Below are 15,000 nucleotides of genomic sequence, written 5' to 3'. Positions count from 1 at the left end.
GCAGCATTTCGACGGGACCAGCGAGGACGTGTGTACGTGTGCAGGCACATGCACACGCACACCCTTTCTTTTTCTTTTTTTTTTTTCCACCACCTCCCAAGGACATTTGTATCAGTTTGAAATCCGAAATGGTTCACAATATCTTCGGGGTTTTTTTTTTTATTGTTTTTTTAAAAAAATTTTAAATAATGACTTTTTATTTAATCGCAGCAAAAAGTGCAGGAGAGAGCCGCCACGCCTTTCGATGACAAAGTGATGTTTAACAACCCCCTCCCCCTCTCCCCCTTCCCTCTATCTCTCTCTGTATCTCCCTCCCCCCCCCTCCCCCCCCCAGCCCCCCATCACCCGCCTGCCCGTGGCTATTGTGTGGTCACACCCTGCCCACCTCCTCAGCACACACGAGGAGGACAGAGAGAAGGCCCCACCCCCTGTGTGTGTGGTTGTCAGGATTTCTAGTGATTGACCCCCCCGCGTGTGTGGGGAGTTTTACGTTGCTAGGATGCAACTGACGTGCCCTCGGGTTGTTTGGGTGATAATATAGTTGTTGTGTTCACTGCATTTTTACTGCACGGGCATTGACGTCAGTTTGGGAGAACGGTGTGGGTGGTGGTGGTTGGAGTGTGTGTGTGTCTGTGTCTGTGTGTGTGCATATAGGGTGTGGCATTGTGTCGTCATTGTACACACATTTCTTTCAATTTGTTTTGTGTTTGTGAGTGTGTGTCTGTGTCTGCGTGTGTCTGTGTGTGTACATGCGTGTGTGTTGTACATGTGTGCGTATCTATTTGTCTATCTTATCTATCTAGCTGTCTGTTTATCAGTCTGTCTCTCTGTCTGTCTGTCTATCTGTCTGTCTATTTAAAAATAGTTAACTGAACCCCAAAGAAAATAACTGCCCTCCTTTCTTCAGCTCTTAAATTTTCGCCCGCAGGGTTTTCATCAGAAGAGCGTCTCGTCTGTCCCTCCCCCCCCCCTCTCTCTCTCTCTCTCTGTCATGTGTGTGTGTGTGTGTTTGATTTGTATGTTTGTGTACCATGCGTGTGAGTGCGTTGCATGTGTTCTGCGTGCATGTGTGTGTGTGTGTTATGCGTGTGTGTATATATGTTTATATATATATATATCTGTGTGTGTGTGTGTGTGCTCACGCGCGGGCGTTTGTTTTTTCAGGCACGATGCACGTGGAGGACGGGCTACGCAAGCTGCGGCAGATGGAGAACACGACGGGCATCTGGACCATGCGCTGCATCGTGCTGGTGGAGAGGAGGTTCATCGTCATCCTCGACAAGAACTCGGGGGTCAGTGACACCCGGACCCCACAGTACATGTTGTCCCACGACACCCCTACCCCCGACCCCCGACCCCCGACCTCACCTCCACTTTTTGTTGTTGGTGGTGGTGGTGGTGGTGGTTTGAATAATTTATTTATTTTATATTTATTAATACTACTTGCTACAGCGCATATTCTTGAAGCTCTGTGCGCTTTACATTTATAGCACAAAAAGCATTCACTGTAACACCCCCACAAACACACACATATCATTTGAAACGTTAGTAAGAGAGGAAAATCACAAGAGATCATGCCATAAATTGAATCAAAATAATCTATCAGATTAAAAAAAAAACCAACACTTTAATTGTTCAGCAGTACACATTACAATGCAAGCAAAGACAAAAAGAGCACCAACAAGCTTAAAGCTTATGCTGTGTGTGCTCGCGCATTGCACTTCAGTTTTGCAGTTGGTGGTGGTCGTGGTGGTGGTGGTGTAGTTGTTGTTTGTTTTTATTTCAAATTTCTGTGCATTGAGTTACAAGGCACCCTCTTCCTATCCACCCCCCCCCCCCCCTCATCCCCTATGCACACACACACACACACACGCACGCACGCACGCACGCGCGTACACACACACACTCACAGACACATACAGACACACACACACACACACACACACGCACGCACACACACACGCACACACACACACACACCACACACACACACACACACACACACACACACACACACACACACACACACACACACACACACACACACACACACACACACTTCTCCCAGTCCCCTGAAAACAACAGTAACAACTACAGACAAACAAAAGGAAGATATGCAGAACAAGATGATTGAGGTCTAGAAAAAATGAAATAGCGTTTTGATTTCACATTTTAACAGAAAACCCCGTGATACACACTCGTTTTAAACGGAAGCTATGGTGTTTGAAGCAGTCATGCTTTCATATGTTTCATGTCAGTAAAACGCACATGCATACATTTCTGACGGAGACGTTGTGATGGGAAAGGAGAATGAAAGAACATTGATGGGCTTGTACTCTCTCTCTCTCTCTCTCTCTCTCTCTCTCTCTCTCTCTCTCTCTCTCTTTTCACGCAAACACAGGCGCTTGCTTGCTTGTTTGTGTTTGGTAAGTCGTGTTGTCTGTTGGTGTGTGTGTGTGTGTGTGGCAAGGCATGCTGTCTGTTGATGTGTGTGTGGGGAGGGGGAGGGGTAAGGCTGTGTGTGTGTGTGTGTGTGTGTGTGTGTGTGTGTGTCTGGTAAGGCATGCTGTCTGTTGATGTGTGTGTGGGGAGGGGGAGGGGTAAGGCATGTGGTGTGTGTGTGTGTGTGTGTGTGTGTGTCTTAAGGCGTGTTGTCTGTTGATGTGTGTTTGAGTGGGTGGGTGGGTAAGGTGTGTTGTGTATTTTGTTGGTGTGTGTGGGGGTGAGGGGGGTGGCTAGGGGGAAGGGGGGGGTAAGGTGCGTTATGTATGTGTGTTTGTGTGTGTGGCAAGGCTATTCAATTATCTGTTGGTGTGAAGTGAAGCATAGCGCCCTAAGTGTGGTTCAGCGCACCGAGAGAGGAAGGGTTCTATGAAAATGGTCCTCATTGTTTATTCATTAGCCTTGTCGATAAGGGCCGTTGCAAGCCAGAATTCAACGTCCCCTTTGGTCAAACATACACACACACACACACACACACACACACTGACCACACACATACACATGCAAACGAATGCATACACACGCACACACTGCCACACACACATACACAAACGCATACACAGGCACACATGCACACACACACACATTTACATAATGTACACACACACACACACACACATACACACCTATCTATCTATCTATCTATCAAACTGTTTGTCTGTCTGTTTGCCTGTTTGCTTATCAGTATGATAGATTGGTTTGTTTTTTCTTTTTTTCTTCTCTCTCTCTCTCTCTCTCTCTCTGTATGTATATATATATATATATATATATATATATATATATATATATATATATGTATATATATATATATATATGTGTGTGTGTGTGTGTGTGTGTGTGTGTAATATACGTCTAAAATCACATGTGAATTAACTTCAAACTGAAGACCTCGGACACATACACGCATCCAGTCCACAAACACACACACACACACACACACACACACACACACACTCTTTGACTCACTGACCACCACGACTCACTGTTGATGGCCATTTCTTCTTCTTCCTGTGTTTTTCCCAGGAGGAGTTGGAGCGCTTCCCAGTGCAGAGCCTGCAGGAGCCCACGGCCATCTTCAAGAACGACCGGCGGGAGATCTACAACAACCTGGTGCTCTTCACCGTGCTGGAAGAGGCTCACAAGAAGGACGCCCAGGCCGACATGCACATCTTCCAGAGTGTCCGCACTCCTGTAAGTAAGACGTGTGTGTGCACTTACACACGCACACCACTCACACACACCACACACACTCACACACACGCACGCACACACACACACACACACTCATGCATGCGGGCACACACTTTCGCACACACACTCGCACTCATGCATGCACACTCACGCATGCATGCACACCCCTCCTAACACACACACACACACAAGCACACACACATACTCTTTTATAGAAACGCGCACGCGCACACACACACAAACACACCCACGCACGCACACACACACACACACACACACACACACACACACACACACACATGCACACCCACGCACAAACACATACAAACACACACACACACACACACACACACACTCACACTCACACATTGTTGTTTCTCTTTCATAAGCAAGGATGGATGGATGCACACATGTGTACACACAAACACACACACACACACATAAGGAAAGAGATAGTGAAAGAGACACAGACCGACATAGGGAGGGAGGGAGTCAGCTGTAGCCGAGTTTTTCACATGGGGTGGATGGATCAGTTTCAGTAGAGGTGCATTGCACGGAGACTGTGTATTTGATTGAGAGAAAAGAGAGAGAGAGAGAGAAGAAAAGACAGTGGAAGAAAGCTGCAACTAAATAAGAATTGAGGAGCTTGAACAGTCAGTTTCCTGTTGTAAGTAGAATCGCTCATGATTCCATTATGATCAGCATTATTAGTTTTGTTTTTATATAATCATTATTTATTATTATTAGTGTTGTTGTTGATGATATTTATTTATTCTAACAAGTAGTAGTAGTTGTTGTTGTGTTTGAGTGCTTTTCACCCCCCCCATGGCGCGTTTATCGAGGGGACGCAACCACCTCAGTTTGCCTGAAGGCAGGTTAGACAAGCAATAGAGGAGTTATCTCCCTCTTGTCTTTTTTTTTTTTTTTTTTCCCTCGCCTTCCACCTCTTCTTATCCCCCCATCCACGAACCTACCCCTCCACCCTTTTCCCTGTCCTGTTCAGGTGTCGAAATACAGCAGTAGTCTGGTGGTCTGGTTCAACTGTGATTGTTTGGTTCCATGACTGTCCCATACTTGAGAAGGACTATACTGTTTGTATGTCACTCTGTGCGTGTGTGTGTGTGTGTGTGTGCGTGTGTGTGTGTGGGTGGGCGTGTGTGTGTGTGCGTGTGTGTGTGTGTGTGTGTGTCTGTGTGTGTGTTTGTGTGTGTAGGGAAGGAATGTGGGGGAGTGGAGAATAGATCGTTTCATGTCAAACCTTTAACATTCAGGCCTGTCACTCTGTGTGTGTGTGTGTGTGTGTGTGTGTGTGTGTGTGTAGGGAAGGAATGTGTGGGAGTGGTGAATAGATCGTTTCATGTCAAACCTTTAACCTTCAGGTCTTTCATTCCCACTCCCTCCCACTCTTTTTTTTTCTCCTTTCTTTCATGAATTGATTGTTACTTTGTTTTGTGTGTTTTAAACTTTTTTTTTTTTTGGCGGGGGGGGGGAGTGTACCCTGAGGAAAAACGTCTCGTTTATTATGGTTTGCCTGTATACATGTGTAATGTCTGTGAACGAGTCACATGTCAGTATAACTAGTGTTCTTTTAAGGGCTGGGGTTGTGGTTGGGGAGGTTGTTTTTTTTTCTTTTCAGCTATTGAAAGGTCGTTTCTTTATTCTCATTGTTTATGTGTGTGTGTGCGTGCGTGCGTGTGCGTGCATGTGTGTTTGTGTGTGTGTGTGTATGTGAGACAGGCCCAGAATGTAGTGGACGAGATCATCGCCGCCAAGCGAGGTCAGGCCCGGGTGTCCACAGGGGGGTGAGTGTATACACCTGTACACTTGTGTGTTTGTGTGTGTGTCTGTGTCTGTGTGTGTGTGTTTTCATCAGTACAATTTATGTGTGTGTGTTTGTGAGTCTGTATGTGTGTTTGTGTATTATGTATTTATTAGAGTATATATGTGCGCGCGCGTGTGTGTGTGCTATGCGTGTGTCCGTGTGTTGAAGCTGATGCCAATGTGTTGATGTACATGCCTTTGCCTTTTTGCCTTTCGCCCTTGACTCCTGTTGGAGTCGTCATGGCACCGTCCTGATGACATTTCCACGAGATTCCTCCATCTCTCAGTGCCTGAGTCTCTAGTTTGACAGTAAAGGCACTGATAAACCAGTGTTTGCAGGCGCACAGTGAAGTCAACGCAAACGAGTGGGCACGCTCATGCATGCCGTAGACATACATACTTGTGAGAGCGCACACTTCCTTGCAGTTAGCGTTATACATAATGTACACAGTTGAATGCACACGCATGCATTGTGCAAAGGTGTACACACGCTCAGAAAATTGCACTGCCTCTCCGACACCCACCTATACGCGTGCGTACACAGACGTGCGCTCACATGCATGCATCCATGCACTCGCGCGCGCGCACACACACACACAAACACATGAGAGTCTTTTATTCAAGAAGTCTTGGCCACTTTTGGAGGGGACAGTACATAGTTCACGTGCAAGCACATACAGGGGTGATATATATATATATATATATATAGAGAGAGAGAGAGAGAGAAGAAAAGGAAATACACCTCACGCGCTGTACGTTGTTACCGACATCAGGATCCCACATGTCCATTGTTGTATGGGGGACAACTCTGACTTGTCCTCTTCAAATTTTTACTGCAGCGAATGATTGGTTCAGCACGTACCGCTTGTTTCCCCTTGGGCGTTTTGATGACACTGCTACTGCGACCACTACAACTGATCTGTGTAGATAGAATGTAACAGGTTGTATCAACTTCTACATTGCGGCGCCATCCATATCACACACACACTCACACACACACACACACTCACACACACACACACAAACCAAAAAAATTTTTTAAAAACCCAACAACAACAAACAAATAAAAAAAAAACCCACACATTCACACACATAATAGAGAGATTATTTTTAATCAATTAGTGTGCAAGTCCAGTTGTTTTACTGTCCAAGTGGATTTTCTCCACAGAATTTTTGCCAGGGACAACACTGTAGTTGCCGTGTGTTCTTGTATGCACGTTCAATAGGTGCTTGCAGCCCGCCGGCCCTCGGTGTATCGTTTCATCTGAATGACTGTGCATAGTGTTTGAGGACATAACAAGCGTGCGTGTGTGTGTGTGTGTGTGACTCAACGTCCTGATCCACTCCCTGTCCCCATCCCTTCCACACACACACACACACACAGGCACACACACACACACACACATTTTTTTAGTCTATATATTTTATTATTATTCTTTTGTAATCGTCCAAAATCACTTATAGTGCAAAGATGCTAAACTAAAGTACGAACACACGCACACGCGAACACACACACACACACACACACACACACACACCACACACACGATACACACACACACACCACACACACACACACACACAACACACACACACACACACACACACGCCATGTCTCCGGGGGGTGTGGGGAGCAGTGGTGTTTGATGTCAGATGTATATCAGACTGGGTCATCGGGTGAACTGGTGTCATTGCACGTCCGGACGTCAACCCGGAGATGTTACTGTGAAGAGAAAGATCGATCTGTGGTCACTGGGTCAACTGTTAAAGTGATCTCTCTGCTTTTGTTTTCTGCCCTTGGGCTGTGTGGTTTGTTTTGGGTGGGTGGTGATAGCTGGGGAGGGGTTGTACGTGGGTCTTTGAGTGTATGCGTACGTGTGTCAGCTAGAAAGGGGGCGTCTTAATTATTTTCCTTCTGTTTTTTGTTTGTTTGTTTGTTGTTGTTTTTGTTTTCTGTTGTTTTTTTGTTTGTTTGTTTTTGTATTTATTAGTTCATAATTACGGCTTAGAAACAGGGAAATGAAAATCCTCTGCACACATTCCAGTGTTGGTGTGTTTTTTGTTTGTTTGTTTTTTGGGGGTTTTGTTTGTTTGTTTGTTTGTTTGTTTTTAAGTCTTCCGGATTTTCGGATTGTGGGGGGAGAGAAATCGTTTGCCACCGGATAAGCAAGAATTTCTTTGGGTCGTTTCCGGTTCGTTGCCTTGTCAGCGAAAACCGCGTTTCGTTCAGTTGCAGTTTTAACACAGGACGTTTTATTTCTCTTCAGAAGAAAATAATCTTCAAAAATCTTAACAGACTACACGGAATGACACTAACTTCAGAATATACATGTTTATTGCTTACCACTATTATAAAGAAGGTACTTGTATTAACTAGAATGAACTCTGTGAACATACCAGTCGGCGACGCGATTTACATATCTTTGCCATCAAACCCCAAAGGCAGTCACAATGGAAAGCGTTCAGCAAGCCATTCTCAAGTGTCTGAGCGGAAAAGTCGTGGGCAAAAAAAAAAAAAAAAAGAAAAGAAAAAGGGAGTCAGTTAAAAGTTCGACAGATAGAACATTTAAGTTGTTTGTGTATGGTTGGTTGTATAAGTTGTATCAGTGAAATGCAGATCCCGTGTGATCAGGTCTGCATTGTCGTGCATTCACAACAATGGACTTTTCAATTCTGAAAAAGGAAAAAAACAACAACAACAAATCACTGTGTGTGTGTGTGTGTGTGTGTGTTCACAGTGGGCGTTAGGAATAACAGATGAGTTGTACAGGCTTTGTCAGTTTTGCTCACTGTGGTCTAAAATCTTTTTTTTTTTTTTTAAGTGAGGGCTTCCAGCTCAACAAAAGAGGGGAACACGCGGATTTTTTTTTTTTTTTTTTTTTTTTTTTTCGATTTCGCATAAATTTCAGTACAAATCCTTTCAGCTCAAAACGTTTATTGTTTTGACTGTAGGGACTATATAGAGCATGAGCGACTGTCAGCTTCATACGTTGGAACTTGATATGTCTCCAGAATCCTCCCTTCGTTGCGCCACTCACCTCGCCCCACCCCCCACCCCTGAGCCCCTCCCTTACCCTTCTTGTTTTGTCTGTCCTCAGCCTGTCTGTCCACCTCCCTTACCCTTCTTGTTTTGTCTGTCCTCAGCCTGTCTGTCCACCTCCCTTACCCTTCTTGTTTTGTCTGTCCTCAGCCTGTCTGTCCACCTCCCTTACCCTTCTTGTTTTGTCTGTCCTCAGCCTGTCTGTCCACCTCCCTTACCCTTCTTGTTTTGTCTGTCCTCAGCCTGTCTGTCCCCTTCCACACCCCGTTCCCTTTCCTCTCACAGTCTGTCTTTCTCTTCTCTGTCCCATGTCTACCCCTCACCCCACTCCCCACCCTCACTCCCACCTCCACCCCGTCCTCTCTCTCTCGCTCTCTTTCTCTTTCAGATTTCTCTCACAGTCTCTGTTTCTTTCTAGTCGAATGATTTCACTTTAGACAATCACGCAGACCTAAATCACTGCCTGTTACCCATTACTGCCATCGATGTTGAGCACTTTTTTCCCGAACACTTATTGGTGAGCAACGGTGGAAAGACGGATGTTTAAGGGAGGGAAAGGGGGAGGAGCCGGGGGTGGGGAGGGGGGGGGGGGGGCCGGCGGGGGGCATTGGGGGGGGGGGGACGATTTGATGACGTTACACCGGGCTTCGTCAACCGAACGGTTGTGAAGGCTGGTGTGACAGTTTGTTTTTGACGATGACGCCTTCCTACAAATCACTTTTTTTTTTTTTTTTTTAAAAACATATCTCATATCAATAGTGGGTGAGGTTATCAAATAGAAAGTAGCGTCATGGAAGGAATGGAAGGAGAGGCAGGTAGGGGAGGAACAGCGTGGGACCAATCAAGGCTCAGGCCTCACACACAGCCCACAGCATACAACGCACATGACGAACAAAAGAGAAATGTGCAAGGTGGAGTCACATCAGGCGTCTTATTTCCTCCCACTTTCCTTTGAAACAGTTTTTATGTGTTTTTATTTACTGTGTTTGTACGTGTGTGTGTGTGTGTGTGTGTGTGTGTGAGAGAGAGAGAGAGAGAGAGAGAGAGTTCTTTTAGTCTTTGTTCAGTGTGCATAACACGGGCCAGCTCATTCAGTCGGGGACCTGTCAATTTGGAGCCCCTCCTTAGAACTGGTTTTATCGGTATTTTATTTCCACCACCACCACACTACCCCTTCCCATGCCCCCTCCCCCTCCCTCTTAATCCCCACTCCCACCGTACCGCAATACAGTGTGATGAAAAACAAGTTGACAATTATGACGGCTGTATGCAGGGAAACATTGCAGTGGTTTTCAAAACCTCTCCACCCCTTTCTCCCCCCCCCCCCCTCTCCTCTCCCTTTCATCTCCGTTCTTTCACACACGTAGCATTGTTTGGTGCATATCTGTTATGCATGTGTGGGGTGTATGTGTGAATGTGTGTCTTCATGTTTTACATTTACTTGCTTATTTATCATCATTGTTGTCTTTTTTTATTTTTTTATTTATTTATATTATTATTACTACCTTTTTATATTATAATTATTATTTATTTATTTACTTATTTATGTATGCTTATCTATTATTTATTCACCTTTTTTTTCTTTTTCTTTTTTTTTCTCAAGGCCTGACAAAGCGCGTTGGGTTACGTTGTGCTGGTCAGGCATCTGCTTGGCAGATGTGGTGTAGCGTATATGGATTTGTCCGAACTCAGTGACGCCTCCTTGAGCTACCGAAAACTGAAACTGAAACTCGCACACACCTCACCGTCTTTCCATTCGTCCTTCAGACGTAAGGGAAAATGACTATGGCGGCTGTATGTAAACGATTTACAGTTTATGTATATGTGTGTTTGTGTGTGTGTGTGTGTGTGTGTGTGTGTGTGTGTGTGTGTGTGTGTGCGGATGTAGTGAAAAGGCATGCAGCCATGTGCTCGTATCCATTTATATGTGTGGGTGTGGTTGTAGTGAAAAGGCACATGTTTATGTGCAAGTATCCACTTAATGTGTGGGTGTGGGTCTTCATTGAATGAGAGAAGGAAAAGATAAAGGAAGGAAGGCTTTTGGTGGTGTGTGTTTTGCTGAACATTTCCATGTTGAGACAGACAGACAGAGAGACAGACACGGAGAGGGACGAAGAGAATGCGTGATTGTGACTGTGTGTGCCTGCCTGCCCGCCTGCCTCTGTGTCTTGAGGGCTGGATGTAGAAGAGCATACATCTTGCTCATTTATCTATTACCTTCATTGATAAAGAATTTGTCTTCCCTTTATCTCTGTCTGTCTCTCTTTCTCGCTGTCTCTCTCTCTCTCTCTCCGTCTGTCTCTCTGTCTGTCTCTCTCCCTCTCTCTCTCTCTCTCTCTATCTGTGTGTGTGTGTGTGTGTGTGTGTGTGTGTGTGTGTGTGTGTCTCGCACGAACACACACAGAGACACACAGACACACACACACACACACACACACACACACACAGAGGGAGAGACAGACAGGCAGAGTTCACGTGATTCCTATTTGCATTAACTTCTGAAGAATCCTCCCAACACTATGCGAATTTCGATTATCGTTTGGGAGGTGTTTTTGACAGTTAATGAGGTGGGGTTTTTTTGTTGTTTTTTTGTTTTTTTGTTGTTGTTTTTTGTTTGTTTTTTTTTGTGTGTTTTTTTTACATAACCATACTGCCGCAACCGGGTCTCAACTGGAACGGCTTTTGACAAGTTAAGTCAGACATGCACAGGCAAATCTGATGGGAGAAGCGTCTTGTCGTGCATGGAGTTAGATAAGTCTTTTTCAAGGAAAAGTAATGCAATGCCAAAGTTTAGAAGCCCCTGAATGGTTCAGTCCCTTGACTGGTGGGGGGGGAAAAAAGAAGTGTGTGTGTGTGTGTATGTGTTTCCGTGTCTTTGTGAAATTGAAGAGAGTGAAATTGAAGAGAGAGAGAGAGAGAGAGAGAGAGAGAGAGAGAGAGAGAGAGAGAGCATAATAATAACAAAAGATGAAACGACGAATGCAATTACTAAAACGGACAGTTCACTTACACACACGAACGAATACACTTGCATTCACAAAAAAAACAACAAAAAAAACCATGGTGATAACCATCTCTAATTTCGATCAAAGTTTTGGTGCATGCCATTTCGTTTTAAGTAACATTTCCTGTTTAAAGAAGAAAGGCACTGCCATGAAGGGCTGATTTACATCATCTATAATTTTACTACGAATGGACCCATAGGGCCACGAACGGACGGAAAACGCGCGGTGTCCGTCATGGTTCTGTGTGAACGGAGCCTAAGTCATCCAAACACTCCCAGTCCTCCTCGTTGGACTGTTCTCTCTCTCTCTCTCTCTCTCTCTCTCTCTCTCTCTCTCTCTCTCTCTTAACCGAACCAGATGCATTGCATTCGGATTGTGGAATAACGAGCTTAACAGCACTCTGTATAGAACGTCTTAACTTCTGCTGCACAACCTGGCCGGGTAGCCTACGCACCATTGAATCGGAAAAGCAGTATTCAGACATACATATAATAATTGTGTGTGTGTGTGTGTGTGTGTGTGTGTGTAGCAAGCCATGTTCTGAATATGTTCCTTTCCGTGGTGCGCTTTTCGGTGTGCGTTGTTCGTCGTTTTATTCCTTCGGGCATGTCTCTTTCCTTCCTTCCTGCCTTCCTGCCTTCCTTCCTTCCTTTCTGCATTCATTCCTTCTTCCTGTCTCCTCCCCTGCCCCCTCCCCTTTTTTTTTTTTTTTTTTTTTGAACGATGCCCATTCGCTCGTGTAATGAAAAACACGTCCTTGTGGGTTCATACTGTGGTTTCTTCTCCGACTTTCCCTGGTGTGAATCGGCGACAGGAGGGCGCTTTCTCGTGTCTTGTCTGGTGTTTGTGTGTATGTGCTTGTCTGGTTGGTAGTGTATGCTTTTGAAAGATTGTGGAACTGTATGTGCGTGTATGTGTATGAAAAGATCACTCTATTTGCCTGTCACCCCCCTCCCTCCCTCCCCCCCCCCCCCCCCCACACACACACACATTTTCTCTCCATCTGTCTACCTGTCCACCTACCTATCCATCTATCTATCGATCTGTGTCCACCCGTCCCCTCTCTTCTTCTCTAATGTCCGTTTCTGGTCGAGTTCTCTTTCAGTGACCACAGCGGTATAGGAGCAAGCGATAGTCACGGGCAATTTGCAGTGAGTTTTTGTATTCCCATACCTTCTTTGTACAGTACACTACAGTACTGTAGCACTCAAACAGCTGCTCTGTAGTCAAGTTGATGTAATACATACATACATACATACATACATACATACCCCTTCCCCCACCCCACCCACACACACACACACACACACACACACACACATATGTATGAATATATATGTATATATATATATAGAGAGAGAGAGAGAGAGAGAGGGACGCACGCATGCGCGGGCACACACACATACACACACACACACACACACACACACACACACACACATATATATATATATATATCTACGTACCTACCAACTTGTCTGCATACCTAACGCTGTGTGTGTGTGTGCGCGCGCGCGCGTGCGTGCGTGCTTGCGTCTCTCTCTCTCTCATATCTGTCCTGCAAAAAGTGTTGTTTTTCTTCTCTCTTGTCCCCCTTTCCTTACATAATATGTATTCTGTTGTAACTGATGCAGATTAGCAAGGACAGATTGGAAGAAAAGGTCATGCCTAAAATCTTAATCATTGGATAAAAAACGTTTTGAGTTCTCTCTCTCTCTCTCTCTGTCTCTCTGTCTCTGGTGGTGGGGGAGGGTGGGAGGGGGGGGGAGAAAGAATGTGTATGCATGTATAAGTCTGTGTGTGCGTGCGGAGCAGTGTGTGTGCGTGAGAGAGAGTGGTTTGCGACTGGAAGCAAAATTTATGGCTAGATTCTGTCAGACGTTTTTATAGCATCGTTCGGCCTGTTGGATGGTGTGGGGGGGGGGGGGGGAGAGAGAGAGAGAGAGAGAAATAAGAAAGAAAGAAAAAAGAAAAGAGAACGCACAAAAAGATAAGAAAAAGTAGAGCGTGAGTCATTTGTGCTTGGGTTCGGCAAGCGCCTTCATTACTGAACCAACGGCAGGTGTGTACGTACCATTTCGTACCAACTTGCTGACAGCTATGAGAGTTATTGTTGTGGCAGGGTTTGTGTTTATAGTAGTAGCGGCGGCAGCAGTGGTAGATGTAGTGCTGGTTTTAACAGAGAAAGGAATTGATGGGTTTTGTGTACTTTCATTTGTACATTGTCTGTCGCATTCGTTTGCACGTGAAATATTTATTGTGTGCGTGCGTGTGTGGTGTTGTTGCTGTTATTGTTGTTGTTGTCGTTCCGTTCACTGCTGAAAAGAAATGTTTCCTGTTAAAACATACATGCGTGTCTGTGCGCACTACCACACTTATTGTTGTTCAGGGAAAATTACGCTGAAACAGTCAACAGTCACACGCACCGGCACATAAACACAGTTTTCTAGGTCCAGCTTTTCTGAAACCCACAAAACCTCTCTGTACATCACACACATAAGCTGGATTTATTAAATAGTCAAAACCAATGGGGGGGGGGGGGGGGGGATGGTGGTAAGTCGTCAGTAGGATCGCAGTCAAAATGTTAACTGCCTGAAAGGTGTGACAAAGACGATGCATGAACCTCTTTCAAACTTTAGATTTTGAATAGTGCCTTGTGGGAAGGGTCCGTGGCGTTGTGCTTGAAACGTAGTGCTCAAGGCTAGAGTAGAGCAAATTCATCGTGTGTGTGTTGTTCGATGTTGTCAGTGACGAGTGTCCGACGAGTTGTATCATCAAGCAGAAGCGGTGTGTTCTGTCTTACAAGTCATCCACTTCCACCAAAGAGGTCCTGTGGTTCCAGGTTGATAATACTGAATCATCCCAGTTGTCCAGTGTCCATAATGGGCAATTGTTCAACAGGACAAGTGCATGGGTTACTAGTACTGGTAGCCATGTGGATGCTGTGCCTTCATGCAGATGTCAGGAAACAGATGCAGTGATAAAAATGGAGTGGGCAGTTATTGTTGGAGCGAAATCCGTCTTCTTGGTAGATGTTTGCGTGAGACTGCGTTTCCGTTTTGTCGTTTTGGTTCTGTGCACGCTCTGAGCCGGATATAATAACTCTCTTCTGTCTTGTCTTTCTCTGCGTCACACACACACACGCGCACGCACCCTTGCGCGCCCGCCCGCGTGCGCGCGCGCGCGCACACACAACACACACACACACACACACACACACACTGTGTTATTTTTGTCCCCTTTAATGTAATGTGCATTTGGTTTTGTTGTTGTTTTTTGTTTGTTTCTATTGTTGTTTGTTTGTTTTTCTTTTCGTTTTTTGTTGTTTTTTTCTTAGTCTGATACGTGTCTGGCAATGTGTTCCGTTGATTTCACAACACGGAAGTGACAATTGTTTTGTGTGAGTGTAGCTGGTTCTTGGTGCAGGTTTTGATCTTTTTG

General features: G+C 45.2%; 1 protein-coding gene across 1 annotated transcript in view; it reads left to right on the top strand.

Annotated features, from left to right (window-relative positions):
* Positions 1–15,000, top strand: part of LOC143286584 (epidermal growth factor receptor kinase substrate 8-like) — a 103,163-nt gene that overhangs the window by 41,215 nt on the left and 46,948 nt on the right. Inside the window, exons 6-8 of the mRNA XM_076594208.1 lie at positions 1,165–1,292; positions 3,526–3,693; positions 5,431–5,495. Of these exons, the coding sequence (XP_076450323.1) occupies positions 1,165–1,292; positions 3,526–3,693; positions 5,431–5,495 (361 nt within the window). The remainder of the gene's footprint in view (positions 1–1,164; positions 1,293–3,525; positions 3,694–5,430; positions 5,496–15,000) is intronic.

The sequence above is a fragment of the Babylonia areolata genome, chromosome 10 (genome assembly GCF_041734735.1).
Source record: "Babylonia areolata isolate BAREFJ2019XMU chromosome 10, ASM4173473v1, whole genome shotgun sequence".
Classification (NCBI taxonomy): Eukaryota; Metazoa; Mollusca; class Gastropoda; order Neogastropoda; family Buccinidae; genus Babylonia; species Babylonia areolata.
Note: the sequence above shows the minus strand (reverse complement) of the source record. Positions and strands in the feature narration are given on the sequence as shown.